General features: G+C 41.8%; 2 protein-coding genes across 3 annotated transcripts in view; one reads left to right on the top strand and one right to left on the bottom strand.

Annotated features, from left to right (window-relative positions):
* Nucleotides 1-5,055, top strand: part of cmip (c-Maf inducing protein) — a 51,607-nt gene extending 46,552 nt beyond the window's left edge. Inside the window, exon 21 of the mRNA XM_055940345.1 lies at nucleotides 42-5,055. Within this exon, the coding sequence (XP_055796320.1) occupies nucleotides 42-95 (54 nt within the window). The 3' untranslated portion in view covers nucleotides 96-5,055. The remainder of the gene's footprint in view (nucleotides 1-41) is intronic.
* A 91-nt stretch (nucleotides 5,056-5,146) lies between these two features.
* On the bottom strand, nucleotides 5,147-24,244 carry plcg2 (phospholipase C, gamma 2). Of its 2 annotated transcripts, none has more exons than XM_055940344.1 (32): nucleotides 24,069-24,244; nucleotides 18,003-18,200; nucleotides 17,674-17,823; nucleotides 17,419-17,512; nucleotides 17,151-17,198; nucleotides 16,931-17,015; nucleotides 15,195-15,275; nucleotides 14,891-14,934; nucleotides 14,686-14,758; nucleotides 14,442-14,543; nucleotides 14,230-14,348; nucleotides 12,936-13,021; nucleotides 12,697-12,814; nucleotides 12,388-12,556; nucleotides 11,846-11,941; nucleotides 11,562-11,642; nucleotides 11,238-11,407; nucleotides 10,943-11,143; nucleotides 10,525-10,825; nucleotides 10,269-10,337; nucleotides 10,009-10,118; nucleotides 9,828-9,924; nucleotides 9,612-9,678; nucleotides 9,069-9,244; nucleotides 8,182-8,284; nucleotides 7,731-7,934; nucleotides 6,720-6,859; nucleotides 6,492-6,603; nucleotides 6,197-6,364; nucleotides 6,028-6,116; nucleotides 5,732-5,939; nucleotides 5,147-5,579 (listed from the first exon to the last, which is right to left on the bottom strand). In XM_055940344.1, exons 2-31 carry the CDS (start codon nucleotides 18,190-18,192, stop codon nucleotides 5,739-5,741), a joined length of 3,744 nt encoding a protein of 1,247 aa, XP_055796319.1. In that variant the 5' UTR covers nucleotides 18,193-18,200; nucleotides 24,069-24,244; the 3' UTR covers nucleotides 5,147-5,579; nucleotides 5,732-5,738. The 2 variants fall into 2 exon arrangements, with proteins under 2 accessions (XP_055796319.1, XP_055796318.1); XM_055940343.1 differs by having other exon boundaries at nucleotides 5,743-5,939; nucleotides 24,069-24,243.
* Nucleotides 24,245-25,338: the final 1,094 nt, after the last annotated feature.

Genomic DNA, 25,338 nt, shown 5'->3' on the forward strand with positions numbered 1-25,338 from the left:
ACATTTGTTTTGGTCTCTTATCTTCTTTCTTTCCCTGTCAGGCCAAACTCCCCAATCTGAAGGAGGTGGATGTCCGCTACACCGAGGCCTGGTGAACACATCCTGTATGACATCACTAGAACACCAACTCCCACATCATCCAAACATGAGGATAACCTGATATCATCGGAACACATAGCCTCTCTTACATCAACAATAAAAGGATCCTCTCCCATCTCTAGATGAGGACACTTTTATCTGGAGATGACATCAAAACGCCACGACCTCTCTAGTAACATGTCCATGGAAAATTACTATCTTTCTAGTGACATCATCAAAATACAAGGACCTGTTCTTTCTTGTGAAATCAACATACAAGGACCTCCTTTTTAGTGACATCATCAAAATGCAAGAACCCACTTTCTTGTGACATAAGGGACCCTCTCTTGCTCTCGTTCTCTCTCATGTGTAGTTGCTCACTCAGTCCCTGTCCACATCCTATTTGCCCTCAATAGACTCGTCATAGATTTCCTCTGTGTTGTGTCACATGTACACAGAACAAAGTTAACAAATGGTGGATCTTGCCCCTTTCTCCCCTCTCCCTCTCCTGCTCTCTTTAAGGACCTTTGAGTTTAAATGACCTCTCTTCCCTCCATTTACTGGGAGCTATTCTACCCTTGTCTGATGAAGGCTGGATAACCAGGTCACATTCCAGTACATTTTTTTTATATTGCCTCTAGTCAATCCAAATGTAGCTTTAAAAGACTATTCAACTGTCATTTTGGTATTGTTGTTTTGTTTGGGTTCTTTCAGGTTCAGAGTCGGGCCTTTCCAGTCCTTCATTGGGAATGAGGTGCTACCTCAAAAAAATAAAAGTTGCAAGACTGTGCCTAATGCCTTGTATAACACGTTCACTCTCAATCAATTTTTATCAACTTGAATGAACGTATTTTTCCAGACATTTCTGCTTTCATATATTCTGTATATATATATTCTGTATATGAAGGATACACACACAGTTCCAGGGAAAAGTTTGGACATACCTACTCTTTCAAGGCTTTTCCTTTATTTTGACTATTTTCTACATTGTAGAATAATAGTGAAAACATAAAAACGATGAAATAACACATATGGAATCATGTAGTAACCAAAAAAGTGTTATCAAAATATTTTTTAGATTTCTTCAAAGTAGCCACCCTTTGCCTTGATGACAGCTTTGCACAATCTTGGCACTCTCAACCAGCTTCACATGGAATTCTTTTCCAACAGCCTTAAAGGAATTCCCACATATACTGAGCATTAGTTGGCTGCTTTTCGTTCACTCTGCAGTCCAACTCATCCCAAACCATATCAATTGGGTTCAGGCCGGGTGATTGTGGAGGCCAGGTCATCTGATACAGCACTGCCATCACTCTCCTTCTTGGTCAAATAGCCCTTACACAGCCTGGAGGTGAGTTGGGTCATTATCCTGTTGTAAAACAAATGATAGTCCCACTAACTGCAAACCAGATGGGATGGGGTATCGCTGCAGAATGCTGTGGTAGCTATGCTGGTTAAGTGTGCCTTGAATTCTAAATAAATCACTGACAGTGTCACCAGCAAAGCACATTGGCAACTCCTCCTCCATGCATCATGGTGGGAACCACACATGCGGAGATCATCTGTTCACCTACTCTGCGTCTAACAAAGACACGGCGGTTGCAGCCACAAATCTCAAATATGGACTCATCAGACCAAGGGACAGATTTCCACCGGTCTAATGTCTGTTGCTCGTGTTTCTTGGCCCAAGCAAGTCTCTTCTTATTATTGGTGTCCTTTATTAGTGGTTTCTTTGCAGCAATTTGACCATGAAGGCCTGATTCACGCAGTCTCCTCTGAACAGTTGATGTTGAGATGTCTGTTACTTGAACTCTGTGAAGCATTTATTAGGGCTGCAATTTCTGTGGCTGGTAACTCTAATTAATTTGTCCTCTGCAGCAGAGGTAACTCTGGGTCTTCCTTTCCTGTGGCGGTCCTCATGAGAGCCAGTTTCATCATAGCGCTTGATGGTTTTTGCAACTGCACTTGAAGAAACTTTTAAAGTTCTTGAAATTTTACGGATTGACTGACCTTCAAGTCTTAAAGTAATGATGGACTGTCGTTTCTCTTTGCTTACTTGCCATAATATGGACTTGGTCTATCTTCTGTATACCACCCCTACCTTGTCACAACACAACTGATTGTCTCAAACGCATTAAGAAGGAAAGAAATTCCACAAATTAACTTCTAACAAGGCACACCTGTTAATTGAAATACATTCCAGGTGACAACCTCATGAAGTTCATTGAGAGAATGCCAAGAGTGTGCAAAGCTGTCAAGGCAAATGGTGTCTACTTTCAAGAATCTAAAACATATTTTGATTTGTTTAACACTTTTTTTTGGATACTACATAGTTTCGATGTCTTCACTATTATTCTACAATGTAGAAAATAGTAAAAATAAAGAAATACCTTTTGAGTGGGTGTGTCAACTTTTGACTGGTACTGTGTTTGTATGTATGTATGTTTTATTTATATATATATATATATATATTCCCTGTTGACATTTTAAAAGCAGACATTTCAAGAGCTCTCCTCTGAGGTTGCAACACCATTAAAAGGAAAACATGTTTGTACATAACTCCCATATTTAATAGAATGGTTGTGAGGTAGGTGGTCTGGGACTGCCTTGTATTTATGATTTCTCTCTTCATATCCCTGTTTTTCTGCCTCCCCTAATTTTGTCATATACCTTTTTTTCACTTTCTAGGCAACTTATCCATAATCCATGTTGTGGCTTCAACAGAGGCCCTATGTGCACCTTGCAACAACCTCTCAATGTTGCCTTTTTGGCATGATGAGGCATGTTTTTATAGAGATGAATATTGGACACTTTTTGCTAGTGGATGTAGATATACATGCCATGGTCATCCTTAATGGGATAGAAATATTTTGTCAATGTCAGGATTGAAGAGGCTCTGTAGAGGCAACAGCATGGTGTGTAGATGACCCTGATAAAAAGGGGCACATTAACTGCCCAAAGTCTCTAGATTAAGATTTTAATTCACAATTGTTTGCCATACTGTACTTCAAAAAAGAAACTATTGCTTCAAACATCAGTATGGTCTGAAACATGACAACGGTGGTTTCTAATGTGCTAATCATTCATTCACAGAACCACATTTCTCTCTACTCCCCATCAAGCATGGAGAGAGGGCACTGTTTGGAGTATCCTCACCCATGAAAGTAGCACATGTATCTCGGTTAAAATGTTTTGCATTCAATCTTTATTTGAAATCCTAAGAAAACTTTCTGTTTACATGGGCATACTGTGGACAAGTCCATTTTTTTAAACCACCTGTTTTGAATTGATTTGCCATATTGTTACCAAGGAATGTTATTTCAGCATTCAGGTATGTGGTGACTTTGCCCACACAAACAGCAGAACAGTGTTGTCCTCTGTGTCTCTTCTCTTCTGCTGTAGGTGGCTTTGATCAATCTGTCCCTTCTCTGTGCCCTTTCAGGGTGTCTTACACAATTAGATCGTTCTTTTGACTGCTCTACTCTGGTCCCATCCACTTATTGTTTTTTCAGAATGCTCTAGAATTCTGCTCAGTTTTGGCAGAACTTAAAGAACACAGAGTTGGACACCGTCCAATAAGAGTTCAATGCTATGTTTATTTTGAGTGCCATTACGGTTACTGGCACTAAATTTCATTGTGTATGGGCATCTTTGGTCTGGCTTAGGATCTCATGCTGTCACTTCCTGTATAATGTATGTATGTGTGTGTGTGTATATATGTATATGTATATATATATGTATATGTATATGTATGTGTATATATACACACACACACGTGTATATAATTTTCTGTCTCCCTCCCCTCTGTGCTTCTTAGTCTCCCTGTTAGGGAGGCTGTCATTGCCTTCATCTTTAGGACATGTGCGTGTGGTCATTAACTTTTTATTTTCACACAAAGTGCACTGTAATCTGTCGTGTTTTCATGGTTAGTATCTTTTAATGATTTGTTTGTCAACTGTTAATTTGATTTGATCACTTTAATCTAGAGTTTATTTGTCGCCTGACTTTTTTTTGGCATGTACATGTTGCATCAGCTGATGTTTTTTTATTTTGTTTTTTTTATTTTAAAGATTTGAATATGAAAAGGGTCAGATCACTAGCTCTGAAGTCAACCTACACCCTTTGTCCATGGGTTACCACAATGTTCTGATCGAAGCTCAATGATAAGCAGTACATTTCATAAACCAGCGATTTAATCACCTTGGTGTGTGATTACAGACCTTTGTATTGCTGGACACATTAGCTTGTGCACAAAATACTGTGTAATGATATGAACATAGTATGTATGTATGTATGCCAGTGAGTGTACTGGTTATTGTACAGGTTGTACACTGGTGACATACTGTGTGTAATGATATGAACATAGTATGTATGTGGGAACCTGACCTGAGGATTTTTTTGTAGCCCTGATGTTCCTCTAGTTTTTAACGTTCAAATGTATATCTGCAGCTGGCTAAAGAGGGAGACGTAGAGGTTTGAATGTGGAGGGTTTTAGTACTGTAGAGGAAATTGTGACGACAAAAACAAATCCATTTGTTATATCGTTTTCCTGTGGAGCTCACTGTGCTTTGCTTTGGTTTATGTCTCCTCTAACTCACTCTCTTCTCTCCTCATTCCTCTCTTTTCAGAGGTGATATTACAACCTGTACTAATTTTTCTGAATTTGTAAAGATTTCTCTAATTTGAATTGTGACCCGCGGCTTGAGTCTTAATGTGGTTGACAGCGGGGCGCCTGCTGCTGTAGCCCCCCTGCTAACGCAGTGATGGACATAAACTAGATTTCCCATGATTCCTGTAATTTTTTGCAGCTCAAACGTTCCCCTCATTTCCTCTTGTCTGCGTTATCTGCTTCTACAGCTGGGTTACTACTGCTCTGTGGCTGTTGTAATAAAAATACAAGACCTTCTACAGGAAAATAAAATGCTATGATGTGAAATCATTTCAATCAAAATAAACTGTCTGTGAATATGTTTAAAATGTGAGTGCTGCATAGTTATTTATAGGTTCTGTGTAAGTTTCACTGTTTTCAAATGCCATAGTTTAATCTGATCAAATGAAGCGAAGATAGTCAGCAGAAGAGGTAATATTTTATTGACTGAAATTACGCAGAGGAACCATAAAATATAAACAGAAGGATTATCAAAGCAACATAATGTGCTCTAAGCAACAGTTTCACCTGCAAATAACCCTGTATGTCTACAATATATCAGTAGTTAAAGAATGCATTTGTTGAGAACAAAAAAGAAATGAACAATACACTGGTAACATGACTTAATGTATTCTTCAAAAACTTCAGAAAAATTATCAGTATGATGCTGCTAAGTGCACCTTTCACTGTTCATCTTAATAACCCATTAACACCCAAAATTATGCAAATGTTAAACACATCACACATTTTCTCTCTGTTGGCCTTGGCTTTGTAAGACTGAAGTTTGGGATGCAACCACGCAGGCTGCCCTCAGGAATAAAATTTACTGTTGTTGATTTTCTTTTCCTTTATCCTAGGACCAGATAAGATAAAATTAATTTATCCTCATGACATTTCTGTTCACAATTTTTATTATTATTTTTATATAAGCATTTCGCTGCACCTGTGATAACATATGCAAATCTGTGTACGCAACCAATAAACGTTGATTTGAATAGAGCACACCTCAGGCTTACTTCTGTTTGCAGGTATCTTGGATCTTCTGTAACTGTGTCTCATTGGTGCTGAACTCTCTCATGAGGTCGTCACGGAGCTGTGGGGGGGCGGAACGCTGCAGGCTGGTGTGAGTGTCGTACAGGAAGATCTCGTTGTTTATCTCAGCCTGCCGCCTCCGCAGTTGGTTGGACGACGAGTACAGCTCCTCCTCTGCTTTCTGATTGGCAGACAGACACAGGCTCACCATCCAGATGCACAAACACCACCACTAACACCAAAGGCTGTCAACATGCAGTGTGTCTCACCTCCACCTGCTGCACATCGATGTAGACCAGTAAAGACGCCAGCTCTATGCTCTCATTGAAGCCATTTTTCAGAGGAACAGAACGGTACCCTAAGATGAACCAGTGTAGAAGTGTGTAAATGAGGGGCTTAAGGGTTCATGCACCACATATTAGTGGTTGTGTGTCCTACCTGAGCGGATGCCCTTCACGGGGAAGGTAGCCTGAGCCAGGAAGTTAGGGTCTGAGAACATGTCCTCCTCATTCACCACAAAGCGCAGGAAGGTGAGCTCTGGCTCATGGACTGGGAACGTCACCGGCTCTGGAGGAGCCTTCCACACCGGGTTCAGCCCATTGTCACCTGAACAAATATAAGCCCCATTACCAATATCCTTTCATCTTTTAAACAACACACACAAGCTGAGTTTCTTTAATTTGCTGGATGGCATTGTGGGAAGAATGTCATTCTATCCACTCCCACTCCTTACGATAGACGACGGTCTTAAACTTGTTATCTTCTGTGTGTCCACACAGCTCCGTCTCTACAAAAGGGCTAGCAATGCTACGGCCTGGCTTAGGAAGGTGTCTGGCAGCAATCACCTACAGGGGGCAGCACAACAAACTCAGTGCTCAACAGTAACCAGTTTACCATATGAAAGATTAGCAGGGAAATGTCAGTGTAAATAAATACATTTGGACAATGAGCAGAGCCATACCCTGACAGTAAGGGTGAACTTGACTTTCCTCTTCTCCAGATGTGGATCATAGCTGTCTGAGCGCATCATCTCTGGCTGTAGCACGTAGCCTGTATGTCCGTTAAGGCTGAAGAGGGCACTGTTGAGTTGAGTATACTTATCTGGGGACATAAACAAACATGAACATCACTTGGACACCGAGCAAGCACTTTCCTAATCTCTGTGAACACATGTTTTTGTTGTCACATACACTGGATAGGTGCAGTGAAATGTGTTGTTTGACAAGATCAGCCATAGTAGTAGAGTCCCTGTTGCAAATTAGTGTAGCTCAGTTGGTAAAGCATGGTTCTTGCAACACCTGGGTTGTGGGATCAGTACATAAAAAGTATAAAAATGTATGCACATAAGTTGTCCTAAAATGTTAAGTGTCTTGCTCTACCAAGGGCATGTGGAAAAAGTACTGAATTGTCAAACTTGAGTAAAAGTAAAGATACCTTAATAGGAAAGGAGTGAAAAGTGAAAGCCACCCAGTAAAATACTACTTGAGGAAAAGTATTTGGTTTTAAATATACTTACAAACCTCTTAAGTATCAAAAGTAAAAGTGTGAATCATTTCAAATTCCTTATATTAAGCAAACCAGTGGGCACAATGTATTTAATTTTTTTTTAATTTACGGATAGCCAGGGGCACACTCCAACACTCAGACATCATTTACAAATGAAGCATTTGTGTTTAGTGAGTCCGCCAGATCAGAGGCAGTAGGGATGATAAGTGTGTGAACTGGACATTTTCTGTTCTGCTAAGCATTCAAAATGTAACGAGTACTTTTGGGTATCAGGGGAAATGTATGGCGTAAAAAGTACACTATTTTCTTAAGGAATGTAGTGAAGTAAAAGTAAAAGTAGTCAAAAATATAAATAGTAAAGTAAAGTACTGATACCCCAAAAAACTACTTAAGTACTTTACACCACTGGGCACATGGACATATTTTCATTCCCCCTCCATCTTTAACACATGCTCATCAAACCAACCTGCAGTCTGGAAGTTGAGCGCCACCATGTGGCAACCACAGGCCCACAGAGGGTAAGGGTCGTAGTTTGATGAGTCTACACGTTGGCCCTTGGGGTAGATGCGGCTCAGGGACTTGCGGTTGTACTTCAGGAAGTCTGGAGTTTTGTTCTTGGCCGGGATCTTGTTCTCCACAAAGGAGCGGATCTCTTTGTAGCAGTAGTTCACTGTGGGGGCATGATTGGTAATGGGCAGACTAAGTTTGATCAGAACAATACTGAGAGGAGAGAGTCGACCACATCTGACTGTGGTGGAGGGTGACATATTCTGGTAGTAATAATATGAGTGTGAGTAAAGGGTGGATTGAATTTAATTTGAAAACACACATTTGAAATCTCTAATGTGTATTGCAGTGCATGTCATAGGATGAATGCCTTAGGTGGGTGGTAAGGGTGGTAGGGCTGGGGATCGTACCAAAGCGGTCCTTCTCCTTGCTCCGAGGCTGGCAGTACACCACCAGGTCAGACATCTCCATGGCAACCTCTTCACTCTTCTCCACCTCCTCCTGCTGCTTGATCTGTAGGACAGAAAACACACAGCAGCTTCCTGTCAGCATGACATGACTGAAGACAGCTTCCTGTCAGCATGACATCACTGAAAACAGCTTCCTGTTAGCATGACATCACTGAAGACGGCTTCCTGTCCCTAATCTGTACCCCGCACATTGACTCGGTACCGGTACCCCCTGTATATAGCCTCATTATTGTTATTTTATTTCGTAAATATTTTCTTAACTCTATTTTCTGAAAACTGCATTGTTGGTTAAGGGCTTGTAAGTGAGCATTTCACGGTAAGGTCTACACCTGTTGTATTCGGTGCATGTGAAAAATAACATTTGATTTGATTTATCAGTATGACATCACTGAAGACGCCTGGTATCCCCTGGCTGTGTAGCAGCTTCCTCTCCGCATGACATCACAATATACGCTGGGCTATACAGCTTTGGAATGGTAGATATAAAGATATCATACTAGCCTCTTATGCCGTTGGGTTATTTAAGAAATAAGGCACGAGGGGGTGTGGTATATGGCCAATATACCATAGTTAAGGGCTGTTCTTATGCACAACGTATCGCGGAGTGCCTGGACACAGCCCTTAGCCGTGGTATATTGGCCATATACCACAAACCCCCGATGTGCCTTATTGCTATTGTAAACTTGTTACCAACGTAATTAGAGCAGTAAAAATAAATGTTTTGTCATACCCGTGGTATACGGTCTGATATACCACGGCTGTCAGCCAATCAGCATTCAGGGCTCGAACCACCCAGTTTATAAATGGAATTATATCATGATACTAGCCTCTAACTGCTTGTTGTGCTGCTTGGTGATCTCTCTCTGGGTGATGTCCCAGGCCACCTGGTACCACTCAAACAGGTCTTCCAGTGACTCTGCCGCAAAGTCAAAATGAATCTTACTGTCGTAATCACTCATCTGAAGTGTCATGACATGGGACTTCCCATTCTTTGCCGATCTCACTGAGAAGAGAGCGGGATGGAGGGAGCATGGGGAAGAGAAAGTAAAATATTTATTATGTGTAATGTACTGTATATATAATACAGTGTTGTGTTTGGGTACAGGACTAGACTGTGTCTACATGTTATGTACCGTCAATTGTATATTTATCCTGTGTACGGTGTCGTGGTCTAAAACGATCCATTTGGAATTGTGTGTAGTTGTGTGTAGCGTTGATATGAGGTATGTTTTAAGAGCAGTCGGTCTGTGTGGAAGGACTGGGGGTTTGGTATGTAGTGTGTTAATCATGTGAAGATAGCATGTTTCTGATATAGATTCTCTGTGTTTGGACAACATGTAAAACAGATGTAACAGAATGACTGTACTCACCAACGTTACACTTGGAAATGTCAACAACTCCTTTACACATATCCCCCAGAGGATTGTCCTCCATGACCTGTGAGACAAATGTGTACACTGTAGATCTCTAAAAATGCACTCTTACCACACAAGAAATATACAGCACAAATGCACAATGTCATTGACAGACTGACCCCACACCAGTAATACAGTAACACCATGCAAAATACTGATCACTCCTCCTACCTGATCCTGTGACTCAGCTTTGATATTGTTGGACACTTCCTCAACATAGTTGGCAGGGAAAAATAGCTGCAACTTTCCCCCATAGTCCCCTTTCCACCTATAGGGAGCAGCAGAGAGAGGTTAGTATGTTCCTAATCTGACCTGGGATCAGATCGTGTGTGTCTGTGTTCTGAGGCCTCACCATCCATCGCTGTCTTTGGACACACTGTGGATCAGAGCCCCCTTGCAGAAGTTCAGTTCATCAGGTCTCATGGGTCTGTAGTCGTACAGAGCTTTAACTGTACTCTTCGGCTGATGGGGTTAAACATACAGTACATCAACAGGTACATACATTAATACACATACAAACATAGATACACACACTACATTGACATTGCCTGAGAAAATCTATAAACATAATTTCAATGAAGGGAAACAAGTTAACATAATATGTGAACATACCAGTGACGGCTCAATTTCATTTGGCTCCACATACATCTTCATATCATACAGTGAGGCGCAGTCTGTCTCCTACACAGACAAACCATTGAAGACACTTATCAGAAAACATACTCTACTTAACCTTTCCTCCCCCAGCAGTCCAGTCTCTGCCCCCCTTTCTCCCTTTCTCCCTCCCTCTGCCCTCCTCTCATCCCCATTGTATCTCTCTCCCATCCTCTCTTTTCTGCCTCCAGTCTCTCCCGTCCCTCTCTCTTACCGTGCTGAAGCGGCTGACCAGTTCCAGTGTGACAGGGTAGCGTAGTTTGATCTTGCGATACAGAGGCTTCTTACGGAAGTAGTTGACCAGCTCCACCAGGCTCTCGAACTCAGTGGTGGTTCCCAGCACGTACATAGAGCCATCCTTCTGGATCCGACAGTGCTTCACCTTGCCATCACCTCTGAAGGTGATAGCGTAGGAGTCGCTCTCCTCTCTCTGTCTGATGAGGAAGGCTCCGTCCCGGGGGATTCTCAACAGATAGTCCTCTGCCTCCCCTCTGCTCAGGTTACTATAGAACCACCTGACCACCACAACACACAGAGAGAGAATCTACGTGTTAAGTGTGTGCATTCTTGTGTACCTGTGTGCATGTTTAAATTCAGACATACTCTATGTCAGATGACCCTATGTAACTCACCCTTCCAGTAGGTGTGGGTTGGGTCGAGGCACAGCCTCAGTGAGGCGCAGGTCAAAGTCGTGGCAGCGGAGGGGCATGTCGCGATAGTGCTGGATCAGTGAGTACACACTGGGGAAGTGCAGGTTATCAGTCAGGAAGTAGAAAGTATGTCCTCCCTCTGAGCCAGAGCGGATACGACAGTGCTGGACCCTCCCACTGCGCCTACAGTATAACCCACCGAAAACAGACATCAGCACAGCAGAGATCTAAACACAGGACACGTACTGGCAGTAGAGTTGAAGACAAGCTGGCGTACCAGAACGAGAGGGTGAAGTCTGTCACAAAGGTGTCACTTTCTCGGACCAGGAAGGTGCCATCCCTGCCTCCCGACTCAGCACAGAACTCCTGAAGCAGCCTCTCTGCTGTCTGCCTCCCTTCACTCATCCTCCCATGGAACCAAGGTTCAGATGTGTGGAGCTCTGGGGACTACAGCGTTGAGGGAGGGGGGGGGAGGGGGGGGGGGGGGCAGGCAGGGAGGGAGGGAGACAGGGCGGTAAAAAACAGTCATAATTATGTTAAATACCGTGACAATGATCATTTGTTTCCTACAATTAGAAATGAACTATTCTCTGTTGTTTACCTTCCTGAGCTCATCCTCCTCCTCCTCCTCTGCGTAATAGAGTGTGTCATCTGAAATCACACAGTAGTGCTTGTTCCATCGCTACAGGCGGACAAACAGGCACAATGTCAGAATAGTTGTCAACGGCAACCATCACAACAACAAAATATACACTAACAATGCTATGACTATGAAACAAATACAATAATATACAACACACTTCCTGAACCAAATAGGCCTACAGACTTCTAAGGAACTAGCTTGGAACCATATCATGTTAACAGGACAGGTGGTCTCTAAGTTACCTGGTCCACTGGATCCCAGATATGCAGGTCTCCTTGCTTCTCTCCCTTTCGGAAGTCCTTTCCGCTGATGCCTCCCTCCACACTCAGTTTCTTGTGCTGTAGGGGTGAGGAGGGGAGGGGTGTTGGACCACCACAGACCCACCACGCAAGTAATAACTGACTGTCATCTGTATAGCCCATCATATCATGATGATGAATCACTTTACTGTAACATGCTGTACCACATACTACGGAAACCGGAAACCGTTTTTCCCTGTGACCCAATTCTTCACATTATTCCCTCCCACCACATCCCCATTGTATCCTCTGGGCTGGCCCTCACCTTGAGGATGATATCATACCACCATCCCCATTGTATCCTTTGGGCTGGCCCTCACCTTGAGGATGATATCCAACCACCATCCCCATTGTATCCTCTGGGCTGGCCCTCACCTTGAGGATGATATCATACAACCATCCCCATTGTATCCTCTGGGCTGGCCCTCACCTTGAAGATGATCTCATACCACCACCCCCATGGTACCCTCTGGGCTGGCCCTCACCTTGAGGATGATCTTGCCCTTGAGCTGTGTGGGGGAGGGCAGCTGTTCAGCCATCAGCTCCACAGGCTCCATCAGGAGCTTGCCCTGGAATACCTCTCTGAAGATACGAGCCATCTGCCTCTGCTGCTCTATGGGACAGTGCTCCTCAATGGAGAGAACCACAGGGTATCTGACAACAACAGCACCACAATGCTCAGTCAACACAGACAGAATGTTCTAGAAACATTTACAGTCCTCAGTTGTAAAGCACCTCAGGTGTGGGTATGTTTATTAGTTTGGGTGAGTTTTCTCAGACAGATTCAGACTCACTCAGATGTGACAAAGGCATGGTCATTGATGGCCTTCACCACGTCCTCAAACTTGATCTTGGTGGTCCTGGTCCAGCCATGGTATATGATGGGCTCACCTGGCCCTTCCCAGCAGTCCACTACAGGGCCACACAACACAAAATAATCCTTCCCAACTATAGAAGTAAATGGATAATGTAACGAGGGCAAAGTAAAATATTGCAGGGACTGTTTTAGTGAGGTTGAAGGTGTACAACTAACACTCAACACAGCGGCATCCCAGACGCAGGCAGCGAATGTAGGCCTCGGTGGACGACTCGCTCCGCAGCTGGTCTCCAGTCAAGTAGCTGATGGAAACACATAACAAAATCATAACAAGAAATACAACATGCAAACAAATCATAAAGAGCATTTGTGTGTTTATTATAATATGAGTCATAGTCTATTCAGAGGTGGCACCACAGATCCCAGAGTGGTCTGGTGAAAAAACATTCTGGGGCCCGTAGCGTTTCCTGATCTGGTAAACTAACCAGGTAAAACTCCAGACCTTATACGGTATGATGTGATTAATCTGTTGTAAAAAGGTTTAATATGGGCTATGATAGGAAAATAGTTTTTCTAATCAAGTCACATGGTTGTTTTTTTAATTATGGAAAAACTCCTGGTCTTGGTGAGGATGAAAATCCTGTCAAATTGCCTGAACCTTGTACTTGTTCATATTAATTATATTTTAAGGACTAGAGGTGTTTCCTATACACAAACACGGAGAAAGCAACATGATTGGACAATAAAACAAACAGAGCTGAGCTTGCCTTATGCAGGTTTGCATCGTGTAGTCCTGCCCTATGCAATTGTAGGCCTAATAAAACATGTACTCACAGTCTATGTCAGCTATTGTATTTAGGCCTATTGATTAATTCCAGTTTTGGTTTGATAAAGTCTATGTAGCCTAGTCAGCCCAAGCTTGAATATAAACCACATTTTATCCCATTCAAATTTTCTCACAAACAAAAGGGCTATAAATACACGTTTCCTCTTTGTTTACCCTGGCCAGAGCGACAAGAGCACATAGGCTAGACTATTCAGCTGCTGTTGTTAGTAGCCTACAATTGATCAGACTGAAAAATACTCTCGTTTCCATGCAATACAGCAAGTCTTATCGCTAATGTTTAGCTCTATAGGCTGCTGCATTTATGTAAGAGCTTTTGCTCGTGTCTATTGGGAGTGATGTGCTATCACGGTTGCTTAATAAATACAGGAGGAAATTGGAGATCCCGCTTTGAGCTTTGTGCTTTGTGCTTTGCGCCCATCCCGCGCGACCTGCGATTTCCGCAAATCGGATTGGTCAAGACGTGCAAAGAGCCTGCAGCAGCACTCCGGTTTGAAGGACAGAGAAATTGTACAGGAGTTGACAAATCATGAGGCAAATCGGTCTAAAAATCAGCACCTTGACCCTTTTTTAACGCATTGCATCAATATATTTTATTTTAAAAAGTTAAGTAGTGTTCATTTCATAGTGTTATGTTGTATTTTTGTGTTATGTGGCGGTACTGACGTGTTGTGTGAGGAATTGATCCAGTAGTGGGACAATGGGTTGTTCATATCCAGGTTGCACATCTCTGAGTATTTCTCATCCCAAATCGAGTTCTCCTTAGAGAAGAGGAAACTGAGGAACTAAAGTGAGAGAAGAGAGAGAGAGCGCTGTGACAAACATAACACATCGTTCTCCACTCCCCATTCACACACACATCGAACACTGTGTCACACCTCGCTGACGGTGAACTCTGGATCGTTGGTCTTCCTCATGGTGTCGTCTATAAAGGTGGTCATCAGCTCTCGAACCTGGTTCAGGTCATTGGCCCATGACTCCTGAGAAAGAGAAACGTAGAGAGTGAGGAAAATAGAGATAAAAAATTACAATAAAGGTAATGATAACAGGTAGCAGGTTAAACACTGACAGAAACAGACCCAGTTTTACCAATTTCATAATTGATAGATAGCTTGATCTTACCTTCTGCTGGTACAGAAGAAATCGTTGGAAATCATGGAGAAGAACTGCAGAGGCATCAGGTTTATCTGTACTACTACAGTAGGGAAAAACCACATCACCCACCAACATACCGTCAACAAGACTCAAGTTTACCGGTATAATAAAGCTGAGTAAATGATTATTTGTGATTGTTGAACTACATTTTTCAATGAAAAGAAAGACCCACCCCATGATGAAAGCACATGATTCCCTTTTGAACTCCTCGAGAATCTGATTAAACATATCCACACACCAGTTACAAGTCAATACACAGTCACACACACACACACACACACACAAACACTGGTTGACTGCACAAAGTCTGTCTAATCATATTTAACATGCAAAATGGGATATGCTAGCTAACACTTCCGATGTGAACACACATATCAATACATACTGTAAGAGAAGTTAAATTATCAGTAATGTATGGTATCTGTTCAGCATTTTCTACTTAGAGAGTGTAGTAGTGCAGTAAAATTATGACTCACATCTTTCTGATCAAACATTAGAATATTGTAGAATTTATGAAACTGCTCAAAGTTCAAGACATCTTTCCTTGCTCCAATTTCCTGGAACAAAAGAGGGAGATGGACAATGTTTGGTTCAGAATAGCTTTTTTATATTTGTTATTTGCTTAACCCATTTTTCTCCCCAAATTCGTGATATCCAATTGGTAGTTACAGTCTTGTCCCATGACTGCAACTCCCCTACAGACTCGGGAGAGGCGAAGATCAAGAGCCATGCGTCCTCCGAAACACAACCCTGCCAAGCCTCACTGCTTCTTGACACACTGCTCGCTTAACCCAGAAGGAAGCCGCTCCAATGTGTCGGTGTCAGCTTGCAGGCGCCCGGCCCACCACAAGGAGTCGCTAGAGCGTGATGCGACAAGGAAATCCTGGCCGCCAAACCCTCCCCTAACCCGGACGACACTGGGCCAATTGTGAGCCGCCTCATGGGTCTCCCGGTCACGGACGGCTGTGACACAGCCTGGGATCAAACCGGGTTCTGTAGTGCCCTTGGTTCAGAATACTACAATTTATTTTATTACATACATACTTCAATTCTATTACAATTGAGAAATCACTTGAGTGCCCAAGACCACGTATTATCATCTAAAATAACTCATGAATAGAATTAATTCTACTGCCCAAGTTTTTATCTGGCCAAGGAGGGAGGGAAACTTCAGCTCCTTGGTTCTACAACTCATTAAAGCCTCCAGCCTCCAGTATTTTAAAGCCTCTCAGCCTCCAGTCTCCAGTATTTTTGCTGCAGTTAGTTTGTGTCGGGGGGCTAGGGTCAGTTGGTTATACCTGGAGTACTTCTCCTGTCTTATCCAGTGTCCTGTGTGAATTTAAGTATGCTCTCTCTAATTCTCTTGTTTTCTCTTTCTTTCTCTCTCTCTGAGAACCTGAGCCCTAGGACCATACGTCAGGACTACCGGGCATGATGACTCCTTGCTGTCCCCAGTCCGCCTGGCCTTGCTGCTATTCCAGTTTCAACTGTTCTGCCTGCGGTTACGGAACCCCTACCTGTCCCAGACCTGCTGTTTTCAACTCTTAATGATCGGCTATGAAAAGCCAACTGAGATTTATTCCTGATTATTATTTGACCATGCTTGTCATTTATGAACATTTTGAAAATCTTGGCTCTCTCTAATTTTCTCCTTCTCTCTTTCTTTCTCTCGGAGGACCTGAGCCCTGGGACCATACGTCGGGACTGCCGGGCGTGGTGGCTCCTTGCTGTCCCTAGTCCGCTTGGCCTTGCTGCTGTTCCGGTTTCAGCTGTTCTGCCTGCGGTTATGGAACCGCCTGTCCCAGACCTGTTGTTTTTCAACTCTTAATGATCGGCTATGAAAAGCCAACTGAAAATTATTCATGATTATTATTTGACCATGCTTGTCACTTATGAACATTTTTGAACATCTTGGCATAGTTCTGTTATAATCTCCACCCGGCACAGCCAGAAGAGGACTGGCCACCCCTCATAGCCTGGTTCCTCTCTAGGTTTCTTCCTAGGTTTTGGCCTTTCTAGGGAGTTTTTCCTAGCCACCGTGCTTCTACACCTGCATTCTAGCTGTTTGGGGTTTTAGGCTGGGTTTCTGTACAGCACTTCGAGATATTAGCTGATGTACGAAGGGCTATATAAAATAAACTTGATTGATTGATTAAAGCTTTGACAGCAGTGAGGAGGAAGGTGTGAAGGGGGATGAAAAGGGGATGACTACCGAGAACTTTTCCTTCAGGGAACGTGTGCCGGGGACCTTGTAGTTGAGCTGTGGCAGAAGAGACTTCACCTCCTTCAAGGTGATACTGAGGAGAACAAATTAAAAGAACAATGGATTGAATTGGGGAAATTACTAAAGGGGCAGAATGGGATTTGGCACAAAAAGTGGTATAATTAAGTAAAGGATTAAATCAATTTTTGAGGGTTGAAACTGTTCTTACCGGTTCTTTTTAGTCTGATTGATAGAATACATCTGTTTCCTCAACCAGCTGGAAACAACAAACAATATGGTCAGTAATGGTCAGTTATCATCCATATAATGTGTGTGTACAGTATATGGGTTTAGGTTTGTGGTCTTTTCACGTATGTGTGTGTGTGTGTGTGTGTGTGTGTGTGTGTGTGTGTGTGTGTGTGTGTGTGTGTGTGTGTGTGTGTGTGTGTGTGTGTGTGTGTGTGTGTGTGTGTGTGTGTGTGTGTGTGTGTGTTCACCTCTCTATGATGTCTGGTGTGGGGGCCACCAGTGTCTCCTGTCTCAGTAACTCCAGGCCTGTCAGCCATTTATCCGCGTCATCCACAGTGTCAGCTGTCAATCAACACAGACTATTACAAGCTATATTATCCAATATAACCTACGATAAACCATCCATATTTAATCAATATGCTATCATTAACAAAATGTGGTTGTATGGCATCAAATAAACACAGAAAAGTGGACATACTCTGCACCCTCCCACGCACACTTACCGCCAAGGCTTATGGTGTTAAGAACAAATTGGGACCCATAGAAGATGGTGAAGCAGGTATTCTCATCATGTTTGTCCCTGCCATCTCTGAACCTCTCAAAGTCTTTTGAGTTCCTCCCTGGGCGAATCTCCCGTATCTCAGACAGATCCACTGAAACCGTACTCATCATTGTTACTCACTCTCTCACATACTCAACAGCTTTTACACTTTCCCTCACACACATCCCTATCCACACACCACATCTCTTAATGTACTCACAGCCCTTCTCTTCTCATTGTTTTAGGTTTAAGGTTGGGATTCGAGTTAGACTTAGATTCAGGGTTACTCACAGACACCATCATTCTTGTCTGCTGTTCGGGTCCAGGCCACCTGCCTGGTCTCCATGATGACCTGCACAGTAAGGCGCTCTACCTTCTGGCGGAACACGGTCATGACGATGCCCATCTCCAGGTCCCTCTTGATCAGACTCTTCTTGTACTCCGTCAGCTCTCCCTGCTGGCTTCGCCCCGGCCCCGCCATTTCTGGCCCTGTGAAATGGGCCCATACTCTACTTATAGTAGGGATTCAATGGTTCACTATGTCCAAGGTTTTGTTCAGGGACTCATTAAACACCCTACCCTATAGCCTCTCCCTAAAGCTGTTTCAGGATTCATGGTTTCATCATGTCAAACAAAAGACGAGGAAGCAACTACAGGCCTATACAGTTATAAAGCGTGCTTTTATTTGACCGCTTTAAATATTTCAGGAGGTGCATAGTGTACAGTGGCAGTATATTATGTTCATTTGCATTGATGACTTGTTAGGAATGTCTATGTTTATAACATGGAAACATGTTTTATTTAATTTGCTTGATAACAGATCTGTAACTTATAACAACTCTACATTGCATTGTATATTAGCTTATTTATTTTCAATTATAAAACTGGTTGTTTGGATCATGCATGCTGATTGGACGAGCAGTGTTCCAAGCCATGCTGTATTGGCGGGAAACAGAAACACCGACGCCTGCTAACATTTCTATCTGAAAATTATCACTGTGCCTCCATAAGAATATCATGTTCAAGTTGGTGTCCGAATCATGTCTTATATTTATCTCATATATATATTTATTTATCTAATCTCAAATTGTTTCCCTTTGCTTCCAGCCTAGCATTTACTTTGGTACAGCGGGGGTTAATATGAACCTTGCTGTCTGTCTGTTCGACATCGGAAACAATGTTTCGCTTTTGAATTTCGATCTCTAGTACTACCATACATAAAGTTAACTGTGCCCAGACGAGACAACATTTTCTGAGCCAGTCGAAATCCCGCATCAACGTCATTATCATGGACATATACAAGTAAATGCCAATAGAAAAAAGCTCAAACAAACGAAAATGCAGCTAGTGTACTGTCATGCCAGGTTCAATGTTTGGCGTCACGGAGTTAGCTGAAATTGGCTTGCTACCTAGCAAGTGACAAGAAAACTTTCCAGCCTGGAAAGCAACCCGTTTGTTAAGAACTGACGACCAGTCCTTTCACATAGCACCGTTTGTTAAGAACTGACGACCAGTCCTTTCACATAGCAACTAACCAACAATTATTAATGACTGACTGGGTTGAGCTAGCCGGTGGTAACTTGTAGAATAGACACCTACTGGATTACGGTTTTAACCAATCAGCATCCCGGATTAGACCCCATTTTTGTATAAAAAAAAGCAATAAAGCACGCTGAAGCAATGCTGTATCATGAATACAGTCACAGGTAAATGGGTTGACTGGGTCATTCCAACTGTGCAGTGCCTTATCTGTCCCCAGGAAATATCCCTTCTTATTTGGTGTAAAATTTGGATTCCAAACGGCTTTAAATATACGATAAGGTGTGATTTACCCTAAAAGCATAAAAATATTGATCTTGAAAGGGATTCCTATGCATTTTGTAGAAGAAAAATTCTGTGAATGTAGGCATTATTGCTATGTCCCCGGTTGTTATTCATCAACTTCCATGAGAAATATAAGGCTTAAAATAATACATTTTTTATCATCTTTCTTCATTATTTTATAGTCCTAGCTAAATTCTCTCTCATCATAACGTTGTTTTTATGATTATCGTATTTATTGTTATTTAATTTAAGATTTTCTGTGTGTCCTTGATATCACTTTCCATCCTGATAGTTTGTTGTAATTCTCCATTTAAGAAAACCACCCCTTTCTAAAATGACACCACATTCAGGAAATGTCATAATTTCTTTGGTTGTAGAACAATGGTTCAACTGTAAAAAATATACTGTACCAAGCAAAAATATAAACGCAACATGCAACAATTTCAAAGACTTTACTGAGTTACAGTTAGTGAAATCAGTCATTTGAAATAAATAAATTAGGTCCTAATCTATGGATTTCACATCTGGAAATAAAGATATGCATCTGTTGGTCACAGATACCTTAAAAAAAAGGCACGACAATGGCAAGTCAATGGGACTCGTTACAGTATCTCTGTGCATTCAAATTGCCATCGATAAAAAACAATTGTGTTCATTGTCAGTAGCTTATGCCTGCCCATACCATAACCGCACCGCCGCCATGGGGCACTCTGTTCACAATGTTGACATCAGCAAACTGCTCGCCCACACCACGCCATATATGTGGTCTGCGGTTGTGAGGTCAGTTGGACGTACTGTCAAAATTCTTTTAAATTATGTTGGAGGCGGCTTATGGTAGAGATATGAACATTAAATTCTCTGGCAACAGATCTGGTGGACATTCCTGCAGTCAGCATGCCAATTGCCCACTCCCTCAAAACCTGTGGCATTGTGTTCTGTGACAAAACTGCACATTTTAGAGTGGCCTTTTATTGTACCCAGCACAAGGTGTAATGATCATGCTGTTTAATCAGATTCTTGATATGCCACACCTGTCATGTTATTTTGGCAAAGGCGGAATGCTAACAGGGATGTAAACAAATTTGTGCACACAATTTGAGAGAAATAAGCTTTTTGTTTGTATGGAACATTTCTGGGATCATTTATTTCAGCTCATGAAACCAACGCTTTACATGTTGCGTTTATATTTTAGTTCAGTGTATAAACACTCCATTGTATCTATTTTTCCATGTTTCATGTTGTCAGTCTGTATGTCCCACTCATAAATGTTCACCCTGTTAGGCTAAATTATAGAGAAAATGAACCACATTTCAATTTGTTAAAATATGTTTTATAGAGAAGTTAAAGTCCTGTTCAAGTGTTCACCATTATGCTAGCTCAATCTTTCTCACTCACAGAGCTCTGGCTAATTTAGGCTCCAAATTTCCACCCTGTTAGGTTCTGGATTATGCACCTAACAGGTTGGAATATGTACATAAAAAATATATACTGTATAATTGCCTGAGCTTGACTAATATGTTTTTCTGAAAGTCAAACATGTCCTTTTTCTGAAAGAATACTATCAGAAAAAGGACATGTAGGAATGACCCAACTGTGTTACCTGTGACTGTATTCATGATACAGCACTGCCTCTTGTGCCTTACTTGTGCCTTTCAATTTTCACCTAAAATTACATACCCAAATCTAACTGACCGTAACTTAGGACCTGAAGCAAGGACATGCATATTCTTGATACCATTTGAAAGAAAAACATGCAATGATTAAACCTGTAGAGGTTTAGTCTGCAGAGATCATATCATCTGCAGTTCTTACAAATTCACCTATAAAAAATATATTCAAAAAGCTTTCTCTGATAGTATTGTTGTTTGTTCTTTTTCTTGCACGAAACCTGAAAGGTTCCTTCAGTTTATTAACCTGTAGAGGTTTAATCAATACACCTACAGTGCATTCAGAAAATACTCAAGACCCCTTTACTTTTTTTCCAAAATGCTGTTACAGCCATATTCTAAAATGTATTATATAGTTTTTTCCCTCATCAAATCTAGACACAATACCCCATAATGACAAAGTAAAAACTGTTTTTTTAAACATTTTTGCACATGTATAAAAAAAACTGAAATATCACATTTACATAAGTATTCAGACCCTTTACTCAGTACTTTGTTGAAGCACCTTTGGCAGCAATTACAACCTCAAGTCTTCTTGGGTATGACGCTACAAGCTTGGCACAGCTGTATTTGGGGAGTTTCTCCCAATCTTCTCTGTAGAGCCTCTCAAGCTCTGTCAGGTTGGATGGGGAGTGTCGCTGCATAGCTATTTTCAGGTTTCTCGCCTCTCAAAGACATTCAGAGACTTGTCCCGAAGCCACTCCTGCATTGTCTTGGCTGTGTGCTTAGGGTCGTTGTCCTGTTGGAAGGTGAACCTTGGCCCCAGTCTGAGGTCCTGAGCGCTCTGGAGGAGGTTTTCTTCAAGGATCTCTCTGTACTCTGCTCATCTTTCCCTCGATCCTGACTAGTCTCTCAGTCCCTGCCGCTGAAAAACATCCCCACAGTATGACGCTGCCACCACCATGCTTCACTGTAGGGATTGTGTCTGGTTTCCTCCAGACGTGACGCTTGGCATTCAGGCCGAAGAGTTCAATCTTTGTTTCATCAGATGAGAGAATCTTGTTTCTCATGGTCTGAGAGTCCTTTCGGTGCATTTTGGCAAACTCCAAGCAGGCTGTCATGTGCCTTTTACTGAGGAGTGGCTTTCGTCTGGCCACTCTACCATAAAGGCCTGATTGGTGGAGTGCTGCAGAGATGGTTGTCCTTCTGGAAGGTTCTCCCATCTCCACAGAAGAACTCTGGAGCTCTGTCAGAGTGACCATTGGATTCTTGGTGACCTCTCTGACCAAGGCCCTTTCCCCCCCGATTGCTCAGTTTGGCCGGGCAGCCAGCTCTAGGAAGAGTCTTGATGGTTCCAAACTTCTCCATTTAAGAATCATGGAGGCCAGTGTGTTCTTGTTGACCTTCAATGCTGCAGAAATGTTTTGGTACCCTTCCCCAGATCTGTGCCTCGACACAATCTTTTCGCTGAGCTCTACAGACAATTCCTTTGACCTCATGGTTTGGTTTTTGCTCTGACATGCACTTTCAACTGTGGGACCTTATATAGACAAGTGTGTGACTTTCTAAATCATGTCCAATCAATTGAATGTACCACAGATGGACTCCAATCAAGTTGTAGAAACATCTCAAGGATGATCAATAGAAACAGGATGCACCTGAGCTAAATTTTGAGTCTCATGTAAATAAGGTATTTCTGTTTCATCTTTTTAATAAATTTGCAAACATTTCAAAAAAACTGTTTTCGCTTTGTCATTATGGTGTTTTGTGTGTAGACTGATGAGGATTTTTTTTAAATCCATTTTAGAATAAGGCTGTAATGTAACAAAATGTGGGGAGAAGGAAGGGGTCTGAATACTTTCCGAATGCACTGTACATTTCAACCAAGAGCAACAGCTCTAGCAGCTATCTGGTCTACTTTCCAAACCACAACATTAAACAACCAATCTTTTTATTTTTTCTGTTAACCCAGCGGTCTCTTAGTGTGAGGGAGGGAAAGTTATTTGCACCTCTACGTTTTTAGGCTTCATGGTATGGTGGTTGTGTACAAATGGAAGCAAATCTTGTGCAGGAATACTGAGGGGTAATAGTATATGAGTGTGTCAGACCTGATTCCATGTAGCACTCATTATTTACATTGCAAATGAGCAGCAGGCGCAGTGGATGGATGGACCCAGAGAGAGAAGTGAAGTATTAACCCAGAACTATTTCAATATCTTTCCTGAGGAAACCTTTGCTCTCAACCGGTGCCGTCCCCTTAAAGGCCTATCCACAAAATGTACACAAACTAGTTTCTTGATACACCACAAGAACATAGTTAACAACACACACATAAATTATAAGCATAACTGATGGTTCACTACTTCCTTCTGTAAAAGAGGTATCCAGTGTAGCGTAAACCAAATGTGAAACCAACCAACACTGTGGCACTCCCCATGTCTTGATGTACCATATGAGAGACAATGCAATACAGGTATGTCAAAACATGATGTAAAGTAACCCTGGTTACATTAGGCACATAATAGATTCAAATCCCCACTTTTTTAGGTTAATGGTATTTGCTATCCACAATTTAATTATCATGAAAATAGCTACAGTTTGCTGGACAGTTACTCCAAGTGTTAAAATGAATGTAGGGTCTATAACATAACGGGTTCTTTGGAAATGTATATTCTAATGGATTGGGGGAAATTAGATCGACATTTGGATGCACAACAGGTGTTCTGTCGAGTCTAAAAATTATATTAGGAAGGTTCACACAATCACACCCTACAAGACCCCTGCCACAGACCATTACCGGCGCAGAAGATCCATCACCATCAACGCTCCACTTGAAACTAAAAGCGGATTTCCCCCTAGTCACTCTGCTCTCACTTTGCTCTACATTTGCACACCCACAAAAAAACGGAAAAGTTTTAAGACTTACCCAATAAATGAAACAGTCAATGTTATAGCTGTAAAGTAGCCTCTTGTATAAATTAATTCATGGTTTTTAGGCTTGAGATTATAAAAATTATACAGTCTTTCAAACAGTCCTAACCCAGCCGCGAAATGGTCAGTTCCTCAATTCTATGTGTATAAGGAAGTAAAGTTAATTTGCGTTATAGGCATAGCAGTAATAAAAAGATCCGGAAGTACGCATATCTATGCAAATTCCCCTTGGACGCAAGAGTATTTGGCGACACAGCTGCATTGAAAGGTTTCAGCTTTTTGGTGAAATCAAATTATTGGCCTATGATAAAGTAGTTATAGGAAGTCCTTTGACTGTCTATACATCGGCAAATTGTTGTAAATATATATAATTGTCACTGGTGGCAATGTTTCTCTCAAACTCTATCTCTTACGTGAAAGCAGTCCTGGTTACAGTGATAGGCTGAAAAGATCTAAACCATCTGCTGTGCTTGTTAAGAAGCAGGAGAGCGAGTTCATTTTAGAGCAGCAGCGCTGCATCGCACTCCGCTGATAATTAGAGAGATGTCGACTAGTTTGTTTAATCTGTTGATAATTTTAATGTATATTATTTACTAATGAACCATTACTATTAACCCATTCACGTCATTGTACTATATTTAGTACAATATCAAAATACGACGCTGTTTGGTGTAAATAAATGCATGAAATTTGATGTCAACACTGTTAGTACAAGTGTCTAAATAGAACACATTTCAATTGTAAGATTGACACTGGAAATAAGATAGATAATGAAAGTTGGTATTTTTAGGAAATTTGAAAAAAAAAACATTAAAATGACTTCAGCACATGTATTTTTAATGATAAAAATAGTTGTTTGGATCCCGGATCCTAATTGGACTAGCAGCGTTCCAAGCTGTATTTGCCATCACAGGAACTCTATGCCTGTTGACAGTTCCATCTGAAATTATCAATGCACCTCTATAAGAATATCATGTTCATGTTGCTGTCCGAATAATATTTTGTATTTATCTCAACTCGCACATTATTTTCCCTTGCTTCCAGTCTAGCTTTTAGTTTGGTACAGCGGAAGTTAATAAGACTCGCTGTCTGCCGTTCGACCTCGGAAACAATGTTTCACTTTTGTATTTCCATCTCTGTACCATATATGGGGAGTGAACGGTGCCCAGACAAGCCTAGACAACCTTTTCTGTCATAAATATGGGCATATCCAAGTAAATGCCAATGGAAAAAAGCTCAAACAAACATGCAGCTAGTGTAATGTC

The sequence above is a fragment of the Salvelinus fontinalis genome, chromosome 12, assembly GCF_029448725.1.
Source record: "Salvelinus fontinalis isolate EN_2023a chromosome 12, ASM2944872v1, whole genome shotgun sequence".
Lineage (NCBI taxonomy): Eukaryota > Metazoa > Chordata > Actinopteri > Salmoniformes > Salmonidae > Salvelinus > Salvelinus fontinalis.

What these genes read in the sequence shown, in the direction of transcription:
- plcg2 (XM_055940343.1), bottom strand. Translation starts at nt 18,192, where the DNA reads ATGGCGGGGCCGGGGCGAAGCCAGCAGGGAGAGCTGACGGAGTACAAG. An exon ending in CAGAGTTCACCGTCAGCGAG is followed by an intron (nt 14,349 to 14,441) that starts GTGTGACACAGT and finishes CTCTCACTTTAG; the next exon opens with TTCCTCAGTTTCCTCTTCTC. An exon ending in CGTGAAGGGCATCCGCTCAG is followed by an intron (nt 6,117 to 6,196) that starts GTAGGACACACA and finishes GGTTCATCTTAG; the next exon opens with GGTACCGTTCTGTTCCTCTG.